Below are 26,639 nucleotides of genomic sequence, written 5' to 3'. Positions count from 1 at the left end.
GGGACTGACAAAGCAGAGCAGTTGGTGAGGCTTCCGGAAAAAGACGACAAATAATAACAGGGAACATTCATGGGGCCAACGTGCTGTGCTGTAACTCCCACGCCAGAACGTCCTTTAAATTCAGCCAGGGCAACTGCAAACACCAAGAACGCACGGGGGCGCCAAGGTGGAGCGCCTTCAACTTCAGGTCCAGGGCCCCGCCCCCAGTGCCAAGCCACGCCCATTTGATCAGCGTTCTCAGCCCTCCCCTTCCGCCCTTCCCGGCGCAGCCAGGTCTCAGTAGTCCCGGCTGTCCCAGGCAGAAAGAGAGAGGTGGGCGCGGTCGTGCGCAGGCGCAAAGCACCGAGCGCGCAGGCGCATTCCACAGCGCAGTGCTCAGGGCTACGTGGCGGGCGGGAGTACGGAAGCCGCTGGGAGAAGGTGTACTTACCGCTTCTCTGAGCATCTCCCTGCTGCGTGGAGCTTCCGCTGGCACCATGTTGAAGAAATTCGACAAGAAGGACGAAGAGTCGGGTGAGGGATCCTTGAAAGCCTGGGGAGGCCAGATCCTCGCGCAGATTCCTGGGACCTTCCTGGGCGCCCTTTTCCGGGCCACTGTCAGAACCAGCGCCGGGGCCCAAAAGGGGCAGGGGCTTGTGCGCAGGTCCGTAGCTGTCCTCGGAGGGGCATGCTGTTCGCACTAGCCAGCTTTGGCCAGGATTGCTGCGTGACCTTGTGCGGGTCACGCTCCTCTCTGGGCCTCAGTTTCTCCATCTGATAAGAGGAGGGTTCCGGCCTGGATGCTCCCTTGTATTTCCGTCCGACTTTTTGGTATTTGCCAGAGCTTCGTTGGTACCAGCCAGTCTGGGCATAACCAGTCCTGCAGCTAAGAACCCTGTTTCATTCATTCAATAAACTATATATACTAAACGTCAGGCACCTCACGGATCTTGATATTGCCGTAGCTAAAAACAGTGGGACGCTTGGTGCCTGCAGTAGGAATGTTAGAATGGTCATATAGTGGAGGGACCAGATAGCAACCATATAATCACACACATAATTAATTAGAAATGTAACATCTGTTGTCAGGGATAACGCCACAGGTTAGTTAGTGTTGGTTGTTACTGGCACATAGACTCACTCAGGTTCTGGTTGCATGAATGAATGCAAAATGTGGCATCATGAGAGGCCCAGAAACAGTGCGGGGTGACTGTGAGCAAATGGTCTGGGGAAGAGGGGAGTTCCCTTAACAGGATTTATAGACAGATAGTAGAACCTGGATTGCCGTTGGTAGATAACAGAGACTTCTTCCCCTTCCCTGTGTTTGACAGAGTCTTGAAATTTAGGGTCCCAGTTTAGGAATGTAACTCAGTTGGTAGAGTGCTTGCCTAGTGTGCATGAAGCCCTGTGTTCGGTCCACAGCACCACATCAACCAGGATGTGGAGGCAGGAAGATCAGAAGCTCAAGATCGTCCTCCACTATGTTCGAGGCCAGCATGGGACTCTGTCTCAAAAAAGAAAAGGAAGAAATTAATTCAGGATTACAACCTGTAATCAGTCTTCTCTGTTCACTGTAGGTGGAGGTTCCAACCCCCTTCAACACCTGGAGAAAAGTGCAGTACTCCAAGAGGCAAGTTCCAGCACACCTGTCTGTCTGGTCAGATACATCTGCCACACTGTCAGAATACTAACGTGTAGCATGCTGGTTGTTCATTATATTTGCTAAGTGTCTGTAGTCAGTACAGCAGCACAAAGATTTGTTTGTATGCTTAGTAGATGAGTTAAGACAAATAAACTTGAAGCTGGAAAGGTGACTCAGTGGTTAAGAGCACTGACTGCTCTTCCAGAGGACCTGGGTTCAATTCCCAGCACCCATATAACAGCTCACAACTGTCTGTAACTCCAGTTCCAGGGCTTCTGACATCCTCACATAGATATCCATGCAGGCAAACCACCAATAAACATAAAATAAATAAATTTAAAAAGAAAGAAAGGAAGAAAAATAAACTCTTACTATTTGGAGAATACATTTATCTGGACAAATGAGTTAATATACACCCCGTAGTTCTCCAGGCCCTTAATGAACTGAGGGTTGCCGAAGGAAGGAAAGTATACTAGGCTGTAGGTAACAGTTGCTTTCTCACAGGCTCGGGTCTTTAATGAAACTCCTATCAACCCTCGGAAATGTGCCCACATCCTTACCAAGATCCTTTACCTCATAAACCAGGTAACAAGATGAGGGTGGCAGGGAATACGGGTATGGGAGGAGTATGGGGGATTGTAAATGGGGATGTACCCTAAGCTTCTGACAACTCTATGGACCAAAAGTCCAGTCCTGGGTCCTCTGAGTTTCCAGCTCTCATTTGTTGCCTGGAGTCCCTCCGTAGGCTCTAAAGGTCTACCCTGAGAGATCTTTCTAAAACTTAGGCTTCCTTTATGATTACCACAGGGGGAGCACCTGGGGACCACAGAAGCAACCGAGGCTTTCTTTGCCATGACGAAACTCTTTCAGTCCAACGATGTAAGTACATCAATCCCTGCTTTTCTGGACGTGTGGAGGGAGGACCACCCATCGGCATGACTGCTGCCCACGGCTGCCTGCGGTTTCTCCTGACTCTGACCCTCTCGCTGAGCAGGATTGACAGGGCAAACTCTATCTTTTCAGCCCACACTCCGTCGCATGTGCTACTTGACCATCAAGGAGATGTCCTGCATTGCCGAGGATGTCATCATTGTTACCAGCAGGCAAGTCTTGGGCAGGGGACGGCTCTTCTGATGGCCGAGGCCCTTTCCTCCTAGACCCACCCCATGCCAGCTTCGAGAGTGTTCAGCTTCCTTCTCACTTCTCTGGCCCTGCTTCCCTTCCTCTTGCCTAGGCAGCACAGCCAGCATGGGCTCTCGGAAAGTCTTCAGTGAACTAAGGGAAAGAAGCAGTGCAGGGAGTTTGTGAAGACGTCTGCTTGCCAAGCACTGGTGTCTGCCTTAGGCCGAGTAATTTAGGGACAGATGACACTTATACAGATGCCCTTGAGAACTGGGAGTCAGAGCTGGACATGATTGTGCACACATGTACTCATGACGCTTGGTCTACATAGCAAGATATCTCAAAAAAAAAAACAACCCTCAAAACAAAACCCCCAAACAAAACACAGAACAATCACACAAAATACAACAAATACAACAAACCCCTATTTCTTCTTGACACTGCTATGCAAGGAGGTGTCCACACAACCGTGGTCAGTTACATTATGTTGATACTTACTGGGGCAGGAGAGATGGCTCAGTGATTAAGAACACCTGCTGCCTTTTCAAAGGACCTGGGTTCAGTTCCTAGCACACACATCAGAAGGTTTAGAACCATCTGTAACTCCGGTTTCGGAGGAATCTGATGTGCTGAAGGGTACCTTCTCTCATTTACACACAATCACATGCAGACACAGGCACCTACACATTACTAAAACTAATGAAAATAAATCCTAAAAATTTTTTTTAGAAAGATGTTGCTGAATGTTTATCAGTCCCTGTGTGGTTCTGGGCGTATAGTAGCAAACAAGAAAGCTATGGTGTGTGTGGCAAAGCTTTTCCTGGAGAAATACAACACACATGTCTACTCAGCCAAGATAGGGAACCCACAATAGCCAAAGTCCAGTTTGGTGAACCAATGAGTTTTATTGGGGTTGCTTACAGGAGCAGAAATGACTCAGAGACAGCTGCCTCACCAAAGCCCACCCCAGCATGGGTGTCGGCTCTCAAAGCTGGGGACCAGAGCACACTGCATAGCCTGTAGGCGGGTCAGCAGGTTGGAGTATGTCTTCCAGGTGCCTCAGGTGGTTTACCTCTTCCGGGCAGTTTGGCGAGTTTCTGCTTCTTCCAGGCAGCCGGTCTGCTCTGAGCGTCTTCTGTGCAGTTCAGCTCTTGGTCTGAGAGGGACTCTCAGCTTTTATTGCTCACTCTGGCGGGGAGGGGCTTAGTGAATCTGGTCAGTTTCAGGGACTTCCTGGATATATTCTGAGTTGTTTCCCTTCCTGCTTCAGAAGCTTCCATGCAAGATGGAGTATTTCAATCTTGGAGGAAACTTATGCAAAACATAGCCTCTGCAGCCTCAGGGTTTACAAGTAAATAACCAGGCAGCCAGGCTGATGAGATGGACTTCAGCATGGTTTGTGGAACTGTAATGGACTGTGAGAGCAGAACAGAAGGACACCAGCTTGGCTTTGGACCCCAAAAGGCCTCCAGAATGGTCTGGATTCTGCAGGAATGAGGTCTAGGCTGAACAACCCCACATGCAGAGGCCTGAGAGGGGAGGACAGCTCACTGAGAAGCTGCAGTTTCATGTTTTAGGAAGCCTTGAGCTCATGGTGATCCTGCTGCCTGTACTTCCGGAGTGCCGGGATCACAAGTGTGTGCCACCGTGCCCAGCTCTGTTTTGAGTTCTGTGACTTTCCCTGGAGCTGCTGTTTGGGTTAGAGCTTGGCTTGGAGGGGTGAGAACAGAAGGGAGCAGTACTTAGGAGGCTGGTGTGGTAAATCCAGGCAGGGGTGGGGTAGACTAGAGGAGGATGGCCCAGGACCCCATGTGTCAACAGTGCCTCCTTTCCACGGCAGCCTGACAAAAGACATGACTGGGAAGGAAGATAATTACCGTGGCCCTGCAGTGCGAGCCCTCTGCCAGATCACTGACGTGAGTTCCTCCACCCTCTGCCTGCTTCCCAGGCTCTCAAGTGAGGCCTTGTCCCAAGCACACCCTTGGATATCTGCAGCTGTCCAAATGGAGTGGAGGAGCGGGGTGGGAGTGTCTCATAGGAGCTTCTGGATGTGTTTGCTTTGCTCTGCATTCCACGGCTTCCATGCCTGAGCTCCATCACCTTCTCCTACTATAGAGCACCATGCTGCAGGCTGTTGAGCGCTACATGAAACAAGCGATTGTGGACAAGGTACCCAGCGTCTCCAGCTCTGCCCTCGTGTCTTCCCTGGTATGTAGCTGTGACTGGACCTGCAGGGGTGTGGATTGAAGGTAGAATAAACTGACTGTCTTGTTAGAATAGATCCAGAAACTCTGGGTCCACTGGGAAGAGCTGGGGTGAGTGTCTTTGACACCCCACCCCCTTAGATGGCAGATTGTTAGGACCGGGATCGGGCAGGAAGTCTGCCAAGCAGGGAGAATGAGGGTGGCAGCTGTGCTCTTTGTCCATGGGATCAGGACAGTGAGGAGGCTCTGACTGCATCTCAGAGGGGATATGGGTGTGACAAGAAGGGCACCCTTCCTTTTGACCCTTTAACAAGTTCCATTGCCTCCAGCATCTGCTGAAATGCAGCTTCGATGTGGTCAAGCGTTGGGTGAATGAGGCCCAGGAGGCGGCGTCCAGTGATAACATCATGGTCCAGGTGAGAATGGTGCTGGACAAACAGATGCACCACACTGTCGTTGTCCCCGCTCCACAAGTACTGGTGGCCTCTGGCCGGGACAGGCTTTCATCCTTTTGTCACGGAGTGTGGGGAAGGAATGGGAACTTGGGAGAAGTAGCCAGGGCAGCACATAGGTGTTTGGAAAACAGTTCCTCCCTGGAGCTGCTGAAATAGCCAAGTGCACTACCAGAAGATGAGATGTTTTGGAACACAGGCTGCTACAGCCCACCTGGCCCAGGTAAGCCAATGGCCATCCAACCATTGCTGAGCTGGCTCAGTGATGTGAGATTCCCGTCTGAGAAACTTTCCTTAGTAACCTAACCTGGTATGCCTCCCTCCGGGTCTCAGTTTCTTTGGAATGTTGGAAGAGCAAGACTTAAATAAGGAAACACACATCATGAGGGATGGGAAGGCTGGTTTGTCCCTTTCCTTCAGTGATTGTCATTCTCTTTGTTTTTTCTGTGGATCTTGCCTTTGGGGTCAGCAGTGATCCTTCAGCCCATCTCTCAGGGTCAGAGACACTTACCTATACCTTGGCTCTCAAATGCCACTTGACTAAGAGTGCTCAGAAAGAACAGGAAGTGACCTTGGTACCATACATCTCTACTAGTGACATTCTTGGGTTTCTAGCCCCCAGAGCCAGCTTGGCCATGAGTGGGACCAGGGACAGGCAGGCCAGTCCTCTGGGTGTTGGAGGTTTTGTGTCCTGTGTCCTACAGGACCACACTCAGGGCCTGCCCCAGGTCTCTGGGGCAGCTCATTTCAGTTCTGATGTCTTGTCCCACATAGTAGGGTGCCTGCGGGGTTCTTGCCAAAACTGGTGCAAATGAGAACATCATGTGTGTGGTTTGTTGAGCATTTTGCTGGAGTTATCTTTGCAGAGTGTCTGGGAAAATTGCTGCAGCCCTCTGTGTGGATGTGTTTGCTACACTTAAACAAGAAGGGTGAAGCTAGAGACGTACAGTAGCCTCGGCATGGCACAGCAGCAGGCCTGGCCTGATGTGCTCGTTTCCTGTGCTGCCTCTGTCCTGTAGTACCATGCGCTAGGACTGCTGTACCATGTGCGGAAGAATGACCGCCTGGCTGTGAGTAAGATGATCAGTAAGTTCACCCGGCACGGCCTGAAGTCCCCCTTTGCCTACTGCATGATGATCCGAGTGGCCAGCAAGCAACTGGAGGAAGAAGATGGCAGGTGAGAGTGCTGCCCTCCTGCCAGCCAGATGGTGCCTCCCGCATTGCCGGATTGTTCCCAGCTTCCCGTTGCTGTGTTCCTTTGTAGCCGTGACAGCCCACTGTTTGACTTCATCGAGAGCTGCCTGCGTAACAAGCATGAAATGGTCGTGTATGAAGCCGCCTCAGCCATCGTCAACCTGCCCGGCTGCAGTGCTAAAGAGCTGGCCCCTGCTGTATCAGGTGTCTATGTGTCCCCATGCCTACTGCATAGTGTGCCTGCTAGGCCCAGCCCTGAGCCAGAGCTTGTCTTCAGATAGACCATCTCTGCTGAAGAAATGAGTGTGTGGTCCATACTAGTACTGCTAGGCATGCTGGCTCCAGAGGAGGAGCCCAGGACCCCTAAAACCCGGTGTGCTCATGGGGTAGCACTGGAGCTCACAGCTGGACTCGCTGGCCCTGCTCTCAGCAGGTGGGCAAACCCCTGTCCTCTGACCTTCCTCTCCAGGCCTCACTTCCCTCCGAAACATGCATAGCTCTCTTTCCTGTAGTAGTGAAGGCAGGGTCTGTGCAAGCCTCCTGGCCCAGAATGAGGCACTAGCATGGATGTAGTGTGTTCCTAAGGAGAATCCAGCAGCTTTGTGTCGTTTCTGCTCTAGCCATCAAGTCAGTGCCCTGACAACCTGCTCTGAGCTGGTGTTGGGATGGGAGTGGAGAATATGCACCCAGAGCTTGAAGAGCCAAGGGGCTCGTGCAGAACAGCGTCTGTGTTGAGAGTTCAGAAGGGGTCTATATTGAAACCCAAGAGTTGGAGAGAGGGATGAGTGCCTAACCAGGACCAGCCCGGAGGCAAAGGAGTATGGCAGGAGGGTTGGAATGATTGAGCTCTTTTTTCAGAGTTCCCTACAGTAGTGGTATAAACCTGGTGGAAAGATGGGGTTCGAGTATGGAAGGAGCCATCTCCCTCCTTGGGGACAAACAAAAGAGCAGGTGCATCCACTCACTGACTAATGTTCTCCTATGATAGCCCTGTATTTCCAGAATAATGGAAGACATTAAGAAGAGGCTTTAAAAGATATGTTACCATATTTTAAGACAAATGTTAGTTCCAAACAAATGACAGGAGAATAAAAGCTAAGCAATAAAGAAAGGAACTCAGCTATTCCAGAATTCAGTCCTATCCAAGACTATGCTTGAATATGAACTTTAGCTGTGAGTTTTGGGTGGCCAGGGTTGAGCAAAAGGTGTCCTTGATATACACAGTAGGGGTCAACTCTTTGGGACTGTCCCAGAGAGAAATAAACTTAGTCTTTGAGGGAGGACTGAGCTCCCTGGCTCGGTGCTGAGGGATGTTCCACTGGGTCTGTGAGTGTGGAAGGAGAGAGGTAGCTAAGTGCTTGGGCAGCCCTTGGCTTGAACCCTGCTCCTGCCGGGTGGATGCTAACTCCAAGTCACTTTAGTTGCTCTGCCGCCGTTCCCTGGGAGTTGGGAGAATCAGACATGTCATCCACAGGGAGGGCCTAGCACATGGCAGGTGCTTAGTACATATCAATCACCTATGGAGCCCTTGCTAACAGTTTAGGGCAGGGCAGTTCTGCTGACCTCTGCTGAGCAAAAGGCTTGTGTCCTACAGGCCTGAGAGCTTGTTCACCTTTGATTCCATGCTGTTGCCCTGGGGCCCCAAGTATTCCACTGCCTGGCATCAAGGACAGCCTGACACGTGTGTCTGTCTCCCTGCAGTGCTCCAGCTTTTCTGTAGCTCGCCTAAGGCAGCTCTCCGCTACGCTGCTGTCCGCACCCTCAATAAGGTAAGAGGAGGGGGAGGGGCTGGCCTAGCTGATAGCAGGTCTCCTCCTTCTGCATGATCTGGGAAAGGAGTTGATGTGGTCCCCAAAGGACCTCTGGCCAGGCTTACCCTGTAGGTGGAATCAGAGAATTGAGTACCGCCCGATGTTCCTGTGCTGCCTCTGCAGGTGGCCATGAAGCACCCATCGGCAGTGACTGCCTGCAATCTGGATCTGGAAAACCTGGTCACAGACTCCAACCGTAGCATTGCCACATTGGCCATCACCACCCTCCTTAAGACCGGGAGTGAGAGCAGCATTGACCGCCTTATGAAGCAGATTTCTTCCTTCATGTCGGAGATCTCAGATGAGTTCAAGGTACCGCGTGCTCTCACAGCTTGTAGCCCCCCGAGGCAAGGGAGATGTTCTGAACCTGCTGTCCATGCCGCTGGCTTGGAGTGTACACGCCTACCTTTAAGTCTTTGGCCCTCTGTCCCTTTTAGCCCTAAGCACAGTACTTTTTAGGTTAGGATGGAGTTTGTTTATTGATTCTTATAAAGTTTTTATTGAGCTCCTGCTGCCTGTTCTAGAGTTTTATGAGAGGGAGCAGCAATGGACAAGACAGATGCTTTCTGTTGGGAAAGATGAGCTTTATCAATGAACAAACATGTAGACAAGCCATAACCTGGGATGCGGCGAGGAGCCAACACTGCAGCTCCATCACCAGCTGTGGGGCAGGCTTGGACAAGGAAGGCAGTAGGGGCCAGGGGCAAGGGCAGGAGTGGCTGTTTGGAAAGTTCCAAGGAGAGAGGGCATCGGGGGGTCAGATGCTTGGGATGGTGAAGGCAATGATGTCAGCACAGGCTGGGCTGTTCTCTGACAGACCTACAGCTTGTGATCGCTTTAATTGTTAAAAAAGACATTTGGAAAGGTGGTTTGGGATTTGTTTTCTTCTTGTTTTTCAGATTAAGACAGTGTCTTCCTATGTAGCCCACGCTGGCCTCAAACTCAAGTTTCTCATGTGTTAACTTCTTCTTTGCTACTGGGATTGCTGGGTGTATCACTCATCCCCTACCTGGCTTTTACTGGTTTTTTGTTTGTTTGTTTGTTTGTTTGTTTGGGATTTGATTTTTCTAGAAAGGCTTCTTACTCCGGGATGACCTGCAGCTCAGTAGCCCCAATCTTGGAGCAGCTCTCCTTCTGTTGTCTCCCAAGTGCTTGAGGTTACGATGCCTCCTCCATATCTGGCTTGTAGTATTGTTTTGTTTTGTGTTTTCTAGACAAGGTTTCTCTGTGTAGCCCTGGCTGTCTTGGAACTTGCTCTGTTGATCAAGCTAGCCTGGAACTCACAGAGGTCTGCCTTCCTCTGCCTTCTTAGTGCTGGGATTAGCGCTTAGATGCGCACCACCACTACCTGGAGTATTTTTTAAACTTTTACTTTTAAATAATTCACAGGAGCTTGCAAATAAATAAATAAGAGGAAAGGTCCTGGGCATTTCTCTAAACTCCAGTGCCCGCATCCCACATAGTCATAGTGCCGTGTCAATGAAGAAACCAGCAGTTGTACAGTCTAGAGCACTTACTCATATTCCATCGGTTACCAGGGGCACGTGTGATGCCTTTCAAGACCGCTGCCACAGTCAGAGCTCCTGCCACTAGACAGGGCTCGTGCCCTCCATTCCCAGCCCCTCATCCTGATTCCTGACAGTCACTAACCTAGCCTTATTTTCCGTAGTTAGAGTGTTTCAGTGTTACACAAAAAGTCATGAAGCGTGTCGCCGGGGAGTTTTCATCAGAGCAGAGAGTGGTAGGAACAGTTTTTAATATAGCAGAATAAGTTCAAGAGTGTGAGTTGTAAAGAGTGGACAGAAATGTCCTCTGCATGTGGGCTGTGTGAAGGCAAATCGGCCGATGATGCAGTGAGAAATGCACACAAGAATAACCCTTCGGACAGCGGACCATGAGTCTGAAGAGACTCATATCTCAGAAGACAGGCACAGGAGCAAGCAAGAGAGCTGGTGTAAGAGCCGTGTGAGGTCTTGAGCCAATTAAATAAAGAAACAGAGGGTAAAGCAGAGGGAAGAAATAGTATACAGAGACCTCAAGAAGAAAGCAGTGGAGTGTTGAGTGAAATTGTGCAAGGCAGGAGGGAGCAGGCCAGGCAGGGTTTGGGGACCCAGACTCTTACTTGGGCTACTGAGACTGCCGTGTTTTCCTGCCCTGGGTGACCATGTGCCTCTGCATGGAGTGTTGTTGCTCTTGTGTTGGGTCTAGGGCATGATATTGCATAAGGAGGGACTCTATGACATTTAGTGAGCCAGTCACCAGTCTTATCAGGGTCTGCTATTCATGCGTGTCTCTTTACCCCAGGTGGTGGTTGTCCAGGCCATCAGTGCCCTGTGCCAGAAGTATCCTCGCAAACATGCTGTACTCATGAACTTCCTGTTCACCATGCTAAGGGAAGAGGTAAGAGTGGGGCCACTGGGGTCCTGCAGCTCTTTTGGTGCAGAGAATGACCTGGCTGCCGAGATCCATTGCTTGGTTTAAGCTCAGAACACCGTTAAACAGCTAGTTTCCTGTAGCCTGCGGCCATTTAAACTTCCGTGCACAGATGCTGCAATGGCACCAGCCGCTGTAATTACAGTAGTAATGTATGACTCACCAGCGTGGCACCAAGTCCAGCGGGTGCCCTGAGGCAGTGCTTGTGCACGAAGGAGGATGTGTCTAAGCTTTACAAAGTCAAGCTTAGAAGGCTGCGTACCTTTCAGGAGCTCTTGGGAAATTTGTGCTAAAAACATGACATTGGTTCTGGGGTTTGTTGTTTTATTTTGAGACAGGGTCTCTACCTAGCTCTGACTGTCCTGGAACTCACTAAGTAGACAAGGCTAGCCTTGAACTGACAGAGACTCACCTGTCTCTGCCTACAGAGTGCTGGAATTAAAGGCGTGTTCCACGGTGCCTGGCTGGTTCTGTTTTTTGTGCTTGACATGAATCCATGTTTTTGTTTGTTTGTTTGTTTGTTTGGTGTTTTTGAGGCATGGTTTCTCTGTGTAGCTCTGGCTGCCCTAGAATTCACTCTGCAGACCAGGTTGGCCTCAAACTCAAAGGTCTTCCTGACTCTGCCTCCCAAGTGCTGGCATTAAAGGCGTGCACCACTTCCAGGTTTGTTTGTTTGTTTTTGTCTCAACAAAACCAACTAATTCCACAGGATCAGAAACAAGTGTGTATTGGGGGCTTGAGGGACAACTCAGTAATTAATAGCACTGGCCGCTTTTCCAGAGGACCTGGGTTCAATTCCTAGCACCCATATGGCATTTCACAACTTTCTGTAACTCTAGTTCCGGGGGATCTGATGCAGGTGGTACACAGATATACTTGCAGGCACCAAGCATGCAGGTAGTGCACAGATATATTTGCAGGCACTGAGCATGCAGGTGGTACACAGATACACTTGCAGGCACTGAGCATGCAGATGGTGCACAGATATACCTGCAGGCACTGAGCATGCAGGTGGTGCACAGATATACTTGCAGGCATTGAGCATGCAGGTGGTGCACAGATATACTTGCAGGCATTGAGCATGCAGGTGATGCACAGATACACTTGCAGGCACTGAGCATGCAGGTGGTGCACAGATATACTTGCAGGCAAAACACCTATACAAATAAAATAATTTTTAAAAAACAAACTTTTTTTGTTCTACAAAAAAGTGGAACATATTTGGCCCACAGAATCTACAGAGCCCTTTGCTCCAATCCAAGGTCGACCAAGGGCCAACAAGATAGCAGCTTTTGCATTGGTTCCCTGGTTTTTCTCAAAGGCATACAGATAAGGCATGAATGCCCTAAGTGCTTCCAGCTGCAACCCCAGTATGTTAGAGACTATATGTGGGATGTGAGGTCTCCTGATCCTCCTTACTGTTCTTGTCACTAATATTTTAAGAATGAGGACTCTGGAGCCAGTGAGGTGGTTCAGCTGGTAGTAGTGCTTACCACACCAACCTGTTGACTTGACTTTAATCCCTGGATTCCATGGTGGGAGCAGAGAACCAATTCCTGAAAGCTGTCTTCTGACCTCCTTGTTTGTGATGTGGCACGTTTAGGCCTGCACTCACACACAATGTATTATACATCCATACAAAATGATTGTGTGTGTGTGTGTGTGTGTGTGTGTGTGTGTGTGTTTTAAAAGAAGTACTGGAGAGAGAGTTTAGTTAAGAATGCATACTGTTCCTGCTGGGCCGTGGTGGTGCACACCTTTAATCTCAGCACTCAGGAGGCAGAGGCAGGTGGATCTCTGTGAGTTTGAGGCCAGCCTGGTCTATAGAGCAAGTTCCAGGACAGGCTCCAAAGCTACAGAGAAACCCTGTCTCGAAAAAACAAAAAAACAAAAAACATATTGTTCTTGCAGAGAAGCTAAGTTTGGACTCATAGTTAGCAGTTCATAACTACCTATGACACCATCAGGAAGGAAGAGAATTCTGGAAACCAGAGGTGTAACTTGGATGGCAGCATGCACCAAACCCCGATTTTGATTTCAGCACTGTATAAACCGGTAGCGGATACATACCTACAATCCTAGCACTTGAAAGGTAGAAATGAGGTCAGGAGCTTAGGGTTATCCTTGGGTGCATAGTGATTTTGAGGTTAGCCTGTGATACACCAGTCCCATCTAAAAGAACCTGAATCTGAGGCTAATGTGACCTGAGTACAATGACTTGCCTTCCAGATTATTCTGAAGAGCAAGGAAAACTTAGTGGCATCCGAGCCCAGGTGCCTCTGACCCAGAAACCCATGCTTTTCTCCCTGAAAAAGCCCAGGCTTTGTCTCCTCAGCTTTCTGGCTGCTTCCCAGAAAGCTACATGTTTCACCCAGCAGTTAGGGTAATGAATGACTTCACTGAGGGGCTGCAGCACCCAGACTTGAGAACTTGCCTTGCTCCCGCTGACATCTGTCATCTAGTTAGAGCCAGTGGCTGGCTGCAGCGGTGAGATTGAAACAGCATTTGAGGGTTTGTAGTGGACGATATATTGTTGACCTGTGGCTCACACACTGAGAAGACAGTATTTTTTTCTTCTTTTCCCCTTTAGGTTAGTCTTTACTATATAGTCCTGACTAGGTTGTCCTGCCTCAGCATCTCGAGTTCCTGAATTACGGGCATGCACCGTGCCTGGTTCAGATTGAATTTTGTTTGCTCTTCAGAACAACCTGTGAGGCAGGCACACCAATGGCTGAAGCCTTTAAACGTTAAGTGAGGTGGCTAAAGACAGTGGCCACCAAGCCCGATGTCTAGAGATCAGAGTCCACCGCTGAAATGCATAAAGCAGAAAGAGCCGTGGCTGAAGGAGAGAAGTGACTGCTACAGGTTGTCTTCTGACGTTCACTCAGAAGTGCTGCGTGCTGCGTGCCTGTGAGCACACAGGCTGGATGACACGTCTCACTAGCAGCCCGTCCAGCCCCTTCCCGCGTCATCACAGTCCGCAAAACACAACCTTGGGGTGGGAAGAGTGCTGGGGATCAGATCACCTACACCCTACCCTCAGCTGGGATCTTCTTTTTTTTTTTTTTTTTTTAAAGATTTATTTATGTATTATGTCTACAGGGGTTTATGCCTGCAGGCCAGAAGAAGGCACCAGACCTCATTGTAGATGGCTATGAGCCACCATGTGGTTGCTGGGAATTGAACTCAGGACCTCTGGAAGAGCAGTCAATGTTCTTAACCTCTGAGCCATCTCTCCAGCCCGGGATCTTCTTTTTTTAAGATTTAATTTTATTTATATATATGGGGCTGTTGGGGTGTGTGCTTGTGAGTCGGAATTACAGGCTTGCACTACTGTGTCTAGATCATTTCAGAACTTTCTAATTTTTAATTTTTTTGTTTTTTGTTTTTTATTTTTTGAGACAGGGTTTCTCTGTATAGCTTTGAAGCCTGTCCTGGAACTAGCTCTTGTAGACCATGCTGGCCTCGAACTCACAGAGATCTGACTGCCTCTGCCTCCCGAGTGCTGAGATTAAAGGTGTGCGCCACCACCACCCGTCTAATTTTTAATTTTTTAAAAAGTTTATTTTGTGTTTAGTTCTGTGGGATGTGTGTGCATATGCATACCAGGCCAGTAGGGGGTCTTAGATCCACTGGAGCTGGATTACTGGCAGCTGTGAGCTGCCTGATGGGGGTGCTGGGAACTGAACTGCAATTCTCTGGAAGAATATCAGATGCTTTTAGCCACCGAGCCGTCTCTCCAGCCCAGCCCCCACCCCCATTAATTTTTTTTTCAGTTAGATATTCATTTAATTTTATGTGTGAGTGTTTTGCATGTGTCAGAAGTCAGAAGAGGCCATGGAGTCCCCTGGAACTGGAGTTAGGGATGGTTGTGAGTCAGCGTGTAGGGGCTGGGAACCAAACCTGAGTTCTTTGTAGGAACAAGTGCTCTTCACTGCTGAGCCTCTCCAGCTCCAACTCTAGTTTTTAGCTAGGACTGCACCTTTTAGACACTGTCTCCCCATCTGCCTCATCTAGCCTCTCACCCACATTCTTTCTATGGGTATGAATCTGACTGCTCCAGTTACCTTGTGGGGAATCATGAAATGTTCTTTTCCTGCCTCCCTCATTTCACTTTGAATGTCCTCAGGTTTCATATATGTTATAGCATGCATCATTTTCTTCTTTTAAAGTAGTGACTACACTTTGTTTACCCTCTCATCCACCTGTGAACACTCGGGATGCTCCTGTGCTGCCGCTGTTGTGACAGGGGCTTCTGAGATCATGAGTGTAGGGAGCTGTTCTGTTGCTGACACCCAGGACCGGAGTTACTGGATTAGATGGTAATTCTGGGCTTGATACCCCGAGGAACCACCTTACTGTTTTCCACATGGGGTGTGCCACCCATTCTGCCTTTTTTTGTGTCTCGGTGTCACGTGTAGCACGATCTCCCATAGCCAGGCTTTCAGTTTGAAGTGGGTGAGTCTGTGAGGTATATAGCAAGTAGGCAGTAGAACGTAGGGTCATACACGATCCTGCAGGAGTCTAGGAAAGCCATGGGAAGAGTCATCGGAGGCCTTCGTTGACAGAGGGTTCCTGCAGACTGTCTCCTGCTAGGTGACTGCTGGGAGCTGTTCCTGCCCCAGGTGTTTTTACTGTGAGACAAGCAGCAGGGGAGTCTTTCCCTTTGGGAAGGTGCCTGGGAATGAGCTGCTGGCTGTCTTCGGGGACGCGGTATTTTTACTTAACCGATTTATTCTCCTGTTCTCAGCGGTGCTGTTTTCACTCGGTCTGTCTTGCTGTTCCCCTTCGTCTTCTCATAGGGCAGGTGACAGTCATCCCTGGATAGCAGGTGACAGTCATCCCTGGATAGCAGGTGACAGTCATCCCTGGATAAGGGTCTTGGAGACAAAATCATGCTTGGATCTGCGTCTGGGGTCGGGCTGGGGGCAGCGCTTCCTCCAGAGCCAGCTTCTCAATGAGCTTTAAAGCATGTGGCAGTTTACTCAGAGTGTATCTTTCTCCCTACGGGAGAACTGGGGTTCAAAATGTTCCCCCCATTAAACTATTCTACTAGTGGGCTTCCAGGCCACGCCTTTGTTTTACGCAACAAAGAGACAGAAGCCTAGGCTCCTGCTTCTGGGCTGTGGAGCAGTGTCTGGGCCTGACTAGGCTCTGGGCGTCAGCTGGTCTCCAGAGGATGTGAGCTGTTTGCTCAGCTAGACATCTGTCTCTGCAGGGTGGCTTTGAGTACAAGCGTGCCATCGTGGACTGCATCATCAGCATCATTGAGGAGAACTCCGAGAGCAAGGAGACAGGACTGTCGCACCTGTGCGAGTTCATTGAGGACTGCGAGTTCACTGTGCTGGCCACCCGGATCCTGCACTTGTTGGGCCAGGAGGGGCCCAAGACCAACAACCCCTCCAAGTACATTCGTTTTATCTACAACCGTGTGGTCTTGGAACATGAAGAGGTTCGGGCCGGTAGGTCTAAGCTGGGGTCCTGAACTCCTAGGTCTAAACCGGGGTGGTCCTGAACTCCTAGGTCTGAGCTGCGGTGGTCCTGGACTCCTAGCTTCTTTTGCAGTGAATTTGCCAGCAAAGGGACTTAAACTGTTTCCCAGGGGACATGACCTCATGAACTGTTTTTCATATTGTCAGAAGGACTTTAGATGTCATCTGGATAAATGATTTTCTTTTTTCTTTTCTTTTTTTCTTTTTCTTTTTTCTTTTTTCCCTTTCCTCCTCTTCCTCCTCCTCCTCCTCCTCCTCTTCCTCCTCCTCCTCTTCTTCTTCTTCTTCTTCTTCTTCTTCTTCTTCTTTTTTTTTTGAGACAGGGTTTTTTTCTGTGAAACAGTCCTGGTTGTCCTGGAACTCACTTTGTAGACCAGGCTGGCCTTGAACTCACAGAGATCCACCTGCCTCTGCCTCCTGAGTGCTGGGATTAAAAGTTAAAGGCATGCACTACTGCCCAGCTTGGATAAGAGACTTTCTACAATTTAATTTTTTTAAAAGTTTCACTATATATTAGTGGTTAGAGTGTTTTTTGTTTGTTGTTTGTTTGTTTGTTTGAGATAGGGTCTTGCTATATAGCCAGGCTGGCTCATACTTGAAATTCTCCTGTTTCGACCTTCTGAATGCTGGGATCACAAGCATGTACCACCGTACCTGTCTGTTTTTTTTTTTTTAAACAACTTGAGATATAATGCACACCATAAAATTGACCTTTTTATACTTTTATATGAGACAGTGATTTAACAGTCTACCATCTTGTTCTAAATTTCATCTTATTTTCCATTTTCTCCTTCTGTGCCTCTCTTAGGAAGATTTTCTTCTCTTAGCAGTTGATATTCACTAAGTGATGGTTTATTTTCTCATGTTTTATTCTCAGACCTAGCTATAAATGAAATTGTTCTGAAGTGAATACCTGGCAGTGTTGATAGCATCTGTGGCCTTATCATTTGAGAACAGCCTGTAGAGCCCTAGGACAGAAGCCACTGGTCTATCACCCCCTTTCTCCAGTAACTGACAGAGGAAGTAGGGCCTGGGTAGCACCAGGATCCGCCAGGATTGCACAGGAGCTAGTCTATGATGATGGTGGGGTACCACCTACTAGCTCTTCCACTTGAATTCCCTGAGCACTAATGGGCACCCTCAGCTCTCTGGCAGGTGGGCCTCGGGCTGTTGGTGATTCCAGTTTACCTTGGAACTAGGTGCAGTGAGTGCTCTGGCCAAGTTTGGAGCCCAGAACGAAGAGATGTTACCAAGCATCTTGGTGTTGCTGAAAAGGTGAGTCTAGGCACAGGAGCCTCCGCACCCAACAGTGTTCCCTTGGGTCCACTCTACCTCTTTGCCCTTTAAAAAAATTATTTTGGTTTTTTTATTTTTCTTTCTTTTCCTTTGTTGTTGTTTTGTTTGTTTGTTTGTTTGTTTGTTTGTGGCAGGGTTTCTCTAATAGCCCTGGCTGTCTTGGAACTTGTCATGTAGATTAGGCTGGCCTCAAACTCACAGAGACCTGCCTGCCTCTGCCTCCCAAGTGCTGGAATTAAAGGTGTGCACCATCATGCCCAGCAAAGACTCAATTATTTTATCCTATTTGTGTGGGTGTTTTGCATGCGTGTATATTTATGCATTGTGTGTGGTGTCTATTACCTGCTGAGTCCAGAAGAGGGTGTAACTTGGTGTATTTGTGTCTTAGTTTGTCTTGTTTGCTGGGTGAGGTCTTTACTAGGGAGCTGTATGTCACTGTCTGTCAGCCCCTGGTGGTTTGTTGGTTTTTTTTTTTTTTGCCCCGAAGCAGGATTTTTCTGTGTAACAGTCCTGGAACTCACTTTGTAGACCACGCTTGCCTCGAACTCACTGAAGTCCCCCATCTCTTCCTCCCAAGTGTTGGGATTAAAGGTGTACGCCACCACTGCCTGGCCAGCCCCTGGTGGGTTTTTTTGTTTGTTTGTTTTTTTCAAGACAGGGTTTCTCTGTGTGACAGCCCTAGCCGTCCTGGAACTAGCTCTTGTAGACCAGGCTGGCCTCAAATTCACAGAGATCTCCCTGCTTCTACCTCGCAAATGCTGGGATTAAAGGCATGTGCACAACTGCCCGGCACCCCTAGTGTTTTATGCTGTCATTTAAGAGCCTCCACTCGTGACAGCTAAGCTTCAAGAGCTCTGCATCTCCCCGCCACCCCCATGCAGCCCTCCAGGGTCGCTTTGACACCTTGTATCCTGGGCACAGGTGTGTGATGGACGACGACAACGAAGTGAGAGACAGAGCCACCTTCTATCTGAACGTCCTGGAGCAGAAGCAGAAGGCCCTCAATGCAGGTTACATACTAAATGGTGAGTCTTCTTGGTTGCCCAGGACTCGGTCTGCTCCTGGAGCTTTTGGCCCTTCCTGTGGCCTTAGAGCAGGTGTGCTATCTCTGAGCCTAGACAGCCAAGACCACACATGCTTCTTTGGGCTTGTATAGCAACCCTTTGGATTGATATGACCTCAGAAGCCCTAGGTTCACGTGGCTTGAACCCATGTCCGTGGAAATGGCTAGGTAAATTAAGTACTCTTTGTGTGTGTTTTCTGGCTTGAACCCAGGGCCTTACACATGCTTGACAAGTCTCCACCATTGTGCTGTATCCTCAGTCCAAAACGTTTATTGTTGTTTTGAGGTGGGCTCTCATTATATAGCTTAGGTTGGCCTGGAATTGATGACAGTCCTCTTGGCTCAATGCCCAGAGTTGAAAACACTCATTAATAAAACCTTCTAAGCCTGGTCTAATGGCGTATGTCTTCATCCCATCCCTCCAAGGAGGCTAGGCTGGGCTGGGGGATAGGGAGCTCCAAGTCAGCCTCAGCTACATAACAAAGTGACATTTCAAGCAAAACAAAGCAGTAAGTGGAAACTTCTGTTGCCTGAGTGATTTTTTTTTTTTGACTTTTAAAAAATTATTTATTATGTATACATTGTTGTTCTGCCTGCATGTATCCCTGCAGGCCAGAAGAGGGCACCAGATCGTATTACAGACGGTTGTGAGCCTTTGTGTGGTTGCTGCGAATTGTACTCAGGACCTCTGGAAAAAGTCAGTGGTTTTAACCTCTGAGCCATCTCTCCAGCCCCATCTTAGTAGTTTTTTAAGTCCCTTTGTATTTACGTACCCAGCAACCCTCTGGAAAGGAGAGTGAGGAGTAAGAGGTTTCATGGTTTTCTCAGCTTCAGCACATTTAGCATTGATACTGGGGAATCCAGGCCTCTGTCCTCTCTAGGTGCAGCATGCCTAATGATCTCTCCTCTGGCTTTAGGTCTCACTGTGTCTATCCCTGGTTTGGAGAGAGCTCTGCAGCAGTATACATTAGAACCATCAGAAAAGCCATTTGACCTCAAGTCTGTGCCTCTGGCCACCACCCCTATGGCAGAGCAGAGACCAGGTAAGGCCCTGCTCATGCCCAAGGCCCATGTGACTCCTTGGCTGCAGAGTAACCAGGATGGGAGGTGTGCTGAGAAGAGGGAGCAGCCCTTGCACCTCTTGCTTCAGGCAGCGGGGACAGCCATGCTACACGCATGCTCTTCTTGCATGCTTCTCTCTCAGGAGAGTTGGCATTTACAGTGTCTGAGTAATAAGACGGGGTCAGCAGCACCATGCTGCTCGTGTCTAGAGCCGTGGGTCACCAGCTGTGCTTGCTCTTGCAGAAAGCACTGCCACCGCAACGGTCAAACAGCCAGAGAAAGTGGCAGCCACTCGGCAGGAGATCTTCCAGGGTGAGTAATGGTCAGTGTGGTCAGAGGCTAGGTGACTGCAGAGTCTGCCAGCCGCTGATCACATCGACCCGGTCGCCACCTCTGATTAAGATTTAGAACTTCAGAGGATGTGTGTGCTTCGGTGGTAGAGTACCTTGCATTTTAGCCCAGTACCAATAATTTTTTAAAGAGAACTAGAACTTTATTGGTCCTCCAGAGTGCCGGGTGATCGACAGTACTGGGGCTTCTTTCGTGTTTGATTTTGTGAGTGCTTGTGGCCTGGGTTCCGGGACGCCTGGGGGAGTGGGGCTAGAGCTCAGAGACACTGGTGCTGTGGTTTTGATTCCTTATGTGTCCATGCTGCCTTATAAAGGGTGTCTGCTGTTAAACACTGGTTTCAAAACTGAGAGTATTGTCAAGGAATCTGAGCTCAGCTCACCTCCAAACCCTCTGTCCTGTATCTGTTCCGCATGGCTGCACTAATAGTTCCTCAGGTGTCGTGGTTCACATAGCCAACCAGTGACTTCTGGGAAGAAATCTTGCCTTAGAGAAGGGAAGAGAGCAGGGTCTGAAGCTGTTGGAGGCAGACATATTTTCCAGATACCTAGCATGTGCCTCTTCACCTGCTTTCAGCCTATGAGGATTATCAGAATTAGCCTGATAGAGTCATGGTATCCCTGGGCTACTAGGACCTGGTCATGGTACATAGTGGGAGTCTTACCCATAGACCCTAAAAGTTTTATTTATTTACTTATTTATTGGTGCTGGGATCGAACTTAGGGTCTCAAGAATGCTAGGTATAGTGTTCCAGGCTGCGTTAGGGCCTTGTTATCTTGGTTAGGTTAGACAACAACTTAATGACTGAGGTACACAGACTAGCCTTGAATTCGCACTGCCCAGCTGCCTGTTGGCCTTGAACTAGACCCGTCTGCTTTGACCTCCTAAGTAACTGCTAAGTAACTGGGATTTCAAGCCTGTGCTACCATGTCTGGTGTTTCTGCAGCATTTTGAAGTAGCTCGTCATTGGCTATAATAGCACTCACTTGTGATCTCAAGACCCAGCAAGCTGAGGCAGAAGAATCACAAAGTTGAAGCTAGCCTGGGCTAAAGAGTTAGACATTCCAAAGAAGAAGTAGCTAATCATTGGCCATATGCCTTAACTGACCAGTGCATGGGTGGATTTGTCTTTCACCCAAGTTTATAGCTAACAGTACGTGCCTCATCCTCGCAGTCTTTTCCTAATCGTCACTCTTCAGGATCCTTGTTGAGGCTGGAGAGGTGGCTCAGCAGTACATGCTGTTCGTACAGAGGACCCAAGTTCAGTTCCTGACACCTGTGTCTGGTGGCTAACAGCTGTCACCTCCAATCTTGAGAGAAAGGGAGAGGGAGGGAAGGAGGGAGGGAGGACCATGGATGAACTAAAGGTAAAGGTTTTTAGATGGATTAGGTCTTGCACATTGGGGTCTCGCACGGTGAATTGCTTAGAGGTCTTGCGTAAGACAGAGGGGCTTCTTCCTGGAGGGCTAGGGCTTGAACCAGACAGAGAAGTGTGCAAGTGTGCCAAGGAAGAGTGAACAGCCAGGTGGCCATGCATGTGCCCTCCCTCTATGGGAGGGGTATGAGGCCTGGGGGCTCAACACAGATTGGTGTGGAGATCCAGAAACCAAGTGAATGTGGTCTGTGGATTTCAGAGCAATTAGCAGCGGTGCCTGAGTTCCAGGGACTCGGGCCCCTCTTCAAGTCCTCACCAGAGCCAGTGGCCCTCACCGAGTCAGAGACCGAGTATGTCATCCGATGCACCAAACACACCTTCTCTGACCACTTGGTGTTTCAGGTAAGCACGGTGGCCTGAGACCCCGCTGCTGCCTGCGCCCAGGAGCAGTCCCCAATCACATGGGTCCTGTACGGCTTTCCGTACATGGTTGGGAGCACAGCTTGAGGACCATACCTGTCACTAGCAAGTGTGTCTCATCCCTCTTGGCCCAGGACTCCTCTAGCCTGTAAACATCAACCAGACAGAGGGCTGGGATTGGGGGGTATATCCTGACTCTTCCTGTAGCAACACCTGAGCCCCACTTCTCCTTCTCCAGTTTGACTGCACAAACACCCTCAATGACCAGACCCTGGAGAATGTCACAGTGCAGATGGAGCCCACCGAGGCATATGAAGTACTCTCCTATGTGCCTGCCCGGAGTTTGCCCTACAACCAGCCTGGGACCTGCTATACACTAGTGGCTCTACCCAAGGAAGACCCTACTGCTGGTGAGCTCTCTGTAGATGCCACCCAGGCCTCATGGGAGTCCATGCATCGAGGATGGCACAGAAACTGCTTGACTCAGACATGAGACTTGCTCAGGCCCAAGTTCTTTTCATGTGTTCTCATAGCAGCTCTGTGAGGATAAGCACTGTCCTTGCTCATAGATGAGGAAACCAAGGCCTAAGCGAAGTGGGTTATATTAGTTTAGAATCAAGGCCTGTTTGGTCTTCAGATGAGTTAGTGCTGCACAATGTCTCTCAAAGATAGGCAAAAACACCCAAACATCGCAAATTCATTTTTCCAAAGATATTACCAGCTTTTTTTCCCTACCATGAACAGTGACCTGCAGCTGTGGCATGGTCTTAGCCACACTGCATTGTCTCCTTTTCTTGGGACCTGTGACTTGATCCTGTCCTATGAGGTGGTGCTGGGATTGGTGGCATGCCAGCTGTTATTAGTGCTGCCTGAAGGGCGGGCCATGTCTGCCCGATCGTGAGGGGCTTGTTGTCATCCAGCCCTTCTTCCCCACAGTGGCGTGCACGTTCAGCTGTGTGATGAAGTTCACTGTTAAGGACTGTGACCCCAACACTGGAGAGATTGATGAAGAGGGCTACGAGGATGAGTATGTGGTAAGAGGACGGCGCCAGGGACTGAAGACGTGGCTCAGAGGTTAAGAACGCTGGTGCTCTCTCAGAGGACCAAGTTTAATTCCCAGTATCCACATAGTGAATAGCACTGTCTGTAACTTCAGTTCCAGGGGCTCTGATGGCTTCTTCTGGCCTCTGCAAGCACTGCATAACTGTGGTGCACAGACATACACACACACACACTCACATACACACATACATATATACACACACACACACATATACATGTATACAAATTTTTACATGCATTTCTGATTATTTTCTTAGGATAAATTCCTTTTGGCTCAGAAGGAAAGCATGAAGACTTTAATTGCCATAGTCAAATTGCTTTCTAGATAAACTGGGCTCCTTCACCCTGGACCACAGAGTCCCGTGGTGTATATTGTAACAACCGTAGTAGAGAAGGGCCATTCCTGAGCCTTGAGGCTTTTCTCCTCTGGGAGCCGTAGCTGAGGTACTCCTCACTGTAGCAGTGGCCGTGTGTACCAGAACACTGGCAAGAACGTTTCTGTGAGGGTCTGTGGGGAGAATGAACAGAGGAGCCTCCGTGTGGACACGGTCCGAGCTGGCTGAATGGGAGTACTAAGTGTCAAGTTCACAGTTGAGGTGACAATAGGGTCCAGCCTATGTTGAGCCTAGAGGCACAGCTAAAGTATAGAACCTGCTGGGGATATGGCTGCTACCTGTTGAAAGAAGTGCTTTTATTGTGTACCTTGGGATGGGTCCCGACATAACTTGTTCTCTGTCCGGAAGCCACCATGTCCCTACATTGGCAGGTATCTGCTAAGTGAGCTGCGGAAAGGCAGGGAACAGCAGATGAGTTCAGAGCAGGGACCTGGAAAGTGGAACAGGAAGTCTCTTCCTGAAGTCTAACCTCTGTCCCCATATCTCCAGCTGGAGGATCTAGAAGTTACCGTGGCTGATCACATCCAGAAAGTCATGAAAGTGAACTTTGAAGCAGCCTGGGATGAGGTTGGGGATGAGTTTGAGAAGGAGGAAACATTCACTCTGTCTACCGTCAAGACACTTGAAGGTAAATGATGGTGGCACCGTCTCTGACCTGGCTGCCTTTCAGAACCCTCAGCTGTACAGCAGCTGCCATGTACCCCTCTTCCCACCAAAGATCCAAGGCCACATTTAGAGCACACATGCTGAGTGCCGGGGCACAGAGTCTTGGGAGCGGGCTTGTGGCTCAGTGGGAAAGTGCCCTTAGCATGTAGGAAGCCCAGGATTTAACTAGCACCCAACAAAATAAACACACAAACACACACACCCCCATGACTTGACAGTGCTGGGGTTTCTTCCTACAGAGGCTGTGGGCAATATTGTGAAGTTCTTGGGCATGCATCCTTGTGAGCGGTCAGACAAAGTGCCAGAAAACAAGAACACTCACACGCTGCTGCTAGCTGGTAAGAAACGTCTGTGGGGAGGGCCTCGGTGCTTTACGGGTGGGGCTGCCCCATCTTCCCCACACACCTGTGTGCTCTAGTAGTCCCACTGGTACTTGTCCTTATCCTGTGAGAAGGACTTCTGTGGGCGTGGCATGATGGCTCAGCATTTCTCCCTGACCGCTGGTCTCTTAAAGCAGCAGGTCTGTGATCTAACAGTGGGGATCCAAATGCCATCTCCCCAGCTCCCAGTGTAGTTTTAATGTAAGTTTTTGCATTTTGAACGAAGTGTCTTCCATTCATATTTCTTTTTTGGTGACTTGTCTGATGTTCGTCTAATTATCAACTTTATTGGTTGTTTTTTTGTTTTTGTTTTTTCTAAGAAGAATGGGTATGGGGCCTGGCCTGGTAACTCACCATGTAATTTCAGCATTTGAGAGGCAGAGACAGGACCTTTTGTGTAAGTTTAAGGCCAAGGGCTAAAATGCCTAAGCAAAGCAAACAAAAGAATGGACGCTTAAGCTTTTGTCTCTGAAGTTTTCAAACACATACAAAATTTAAATAGTGCGTATAGTGCACTAACTGTCGCCTCACACTCGGAGCACCTGTGCCACTCATCCCTAGAGTATTTTATGCAAATCATTTGTGTAATTCATATGTAAATACTTGATATCCTATGGTTAACTCAAAAAGGGCCATGGATTGTTTGCCCTGAGACAGTTGTGGATATGGAGCTGGACATTGAGGGGACTGAGGGTAGGGGAGACTCGGGGACTGAGAAAAGGGGAGACTCGGGGATTGAGGGTAGGGGAGACTCAGGGATTGAGGGTAGGGGAGACTCGGGGACTGAGGGTAGGCAGATTCTTGGCGCAGAGTCTTGCTGTGTAGCACAAGATTCTTTGAATTTGTAAGTAATCCTCCTGCCTCAGTCTTCAGTGAGCCTCCACACCAGCCCTGTTCGTGTTGTGTGTCCACCCCCCACCCCAGTACTAATAATCAGACCCAGGGCCTCTTGCCTGCTAGGCAAGGCAAGTGTTCTACCATTTAGACATACCTAACCTTGGATTTTGGTTTTTGGGGTAGTTCGTTATTTGGAGGCATGAGGTGAACGAGTTTACAAATAGGGTTGGAAGATGTTCTGCTTCAGTGCGTCCTCACAGCTCACCACCACAGTCCCTTGGGTCTGTCAGACATGTGCTTTGTGGGTTTTCTTGTCGGGGCTCTCCCCCTCATCAGGACTCTCAGATTCTGCCACTGTGTGAGCCTCTAACGTGAGGTTTAAGCCTTTCATATCGGTGTGCTCCCTTGAGCCTGGCAGGAACCTGAAATAGTCAACATTCTTACTGCCATACTTTGTTGTTAAGGGTTCTAGAGTTCAAAGCAGTGAGGTTTTCCCAGGCTTCCCAACTGTGCCTCAGCAGAGTGGCTCCCTTGGTCATTCGCTGCCTGTGACACCCTTAGTATGGCATCCACAGCCCCTTGAGCCCCACAAACTCTGCTTCTTCTTTCTTCCAGGGGTCTTCCGGGGTGGTCATGACATCCTCGTGCGCTCCCGACTTCTGCTTCTGGACACAGTGACGATGCAGGTGACTGCCAGAAGCTCAGAGGAACTGCCAGTAGACATCATCTTGGCTTCAGTGGGCTAAAGACCGGCCTGAGTAGACCCTACTCGTTTTTCCAACACTACGTTGAAGTAGCTTCTTCCCCATCAAGCCAGTGGAAACCCTTTCCCACACCTCTGTATTCAGAAAAATCACGAATCAGTACAGATTTTTTTTTAGTTCCATCCTATCACCCAGGAATGCTAGGGTAAATTTTTTTCACCCTGCCTGCAAGGAGACATCACAAATAAATAAAATGTTCAGACTTTCTCGCATATTTATCCCCAAAGAAACTGTCTTACCCTACAATAAGTCAGCATGTATTTCTTACAGCTGCTTCTGCAGGCTTCTGCTCAGGGCCTCCACCTCTCCTTGAGGCCTTCCTTCCCAAGTGGGGCGTGCAGGTACCCGTTGGGGCTGTGTCAGTGCCAAGCTTAGGATGAGGATAAAGGCTAGCTGAGAGACAGCGCTGGCAGGCCTGATGAGCCAGCTTCAGGCGTTTGTAGATGGGTAAGTCTCCAAAGGCTCAGGTGTTACCTGAGGAGCTCTGGGTCAGTCTGTGAGTGGGAAGACCAGTCTCTTTTGGCTAGAGTGAAAAATCCTAGGGTATTCCCCAAGGGTCATGGACCTTAAACTCAAGTCAGGTGTTTTTAAACCATTGGAAACAGCAGTAGCACTTTCTGAGTGGACCTCCTCTGGGGCCCG

At 49.2% G+C, this 26,639-nt stretch overlaps 1 protein-coding gene across 1 annotated transcript; it reads left to right on the top strand.

Annotated features, from left to right (window-relative positions):
- The first annotated feature begins 356 nt into the window (after positions 1-356).
- On the top strand, positions 357-26,209 carry Copg1 (coat protein complex I subunit gamma 1). Its single transcript, XM_048416371.3, has 24 exons — positions 357-513; positions 1,557-1,609; positions 2,126-2,206; positions 2,429-2,500; positions 2,645-2,724; positions 4,584-4,659; positions 4,859-4,951; positions 5,277-5,363; positions 6,419-6,576; positions 6,664-6,797; positions 8,295-8,362; positions 8,528-8,716; positions 10,709-10,804; positions 16,056-16,299; positions 17,529-17,604; positions 18,547-18,650; positions 19,606-19,731; positions 19,994-20,062; positions 21,733-21,875; positions 22,132-22,303; positions 22,830-22,927; positions 23,840-23,978; positions 24,256-24,354; positions 25,849-26,209. Exons 1-24 carry the CDS (start codon positions 477-479, stop codon positions 25,977-25,979), a joined length of 2,625 nt encoding a protein of 874 aa, XP_048272328.3. The 5' UTR covers positions 357-476; the 3' UTR covers positions 25,980-26,209.
- Positions 26,210-26,639: the final 430 nt, after the last annotated feature.

Source organism: Myodes glareolus, chromosome 6 (genome assembly GCF_982192425.1).
Source record: "Myodes glareolus chromosome 6, mMyoGla1.1, whole genome shotgun sequence".
Classification (NCBI taxonomy): domain Eukaryota; kingdom Metazoa; phylum Chordata; class Mammalia; order Rodentia; family Cricetidae; genus Myodes; species Myodes glareolus.
The sequence above is the reverse complement of the archived record's forward strand: the minus strand, read 5'-3'. Positions and strand labels throughout refer to the sequence as shown.

Coding starts and splice junctions, on each gene's coding strand:
- Copg1 (XM_048416371.3), top strand. CDS start 477: ATGTTGAAGAAATTCGACAAGAAGGACGAAGAGTCGG. Junction 6,577..6,663: donor CTGGAGGAAGAAGATGGCAG/GTGAGAGTGCTG, acceptor GTTCCTTTGTAG/CCGTGACAGCCCACTGTTTG. Junction 16,300..17,528: donor ACATGAAGAGGTTCGGGCCG/GTAGGTCTAAGC, acceptor CCTTGGAACTAG/GTGCAGTGAGTGCTCTGGCC.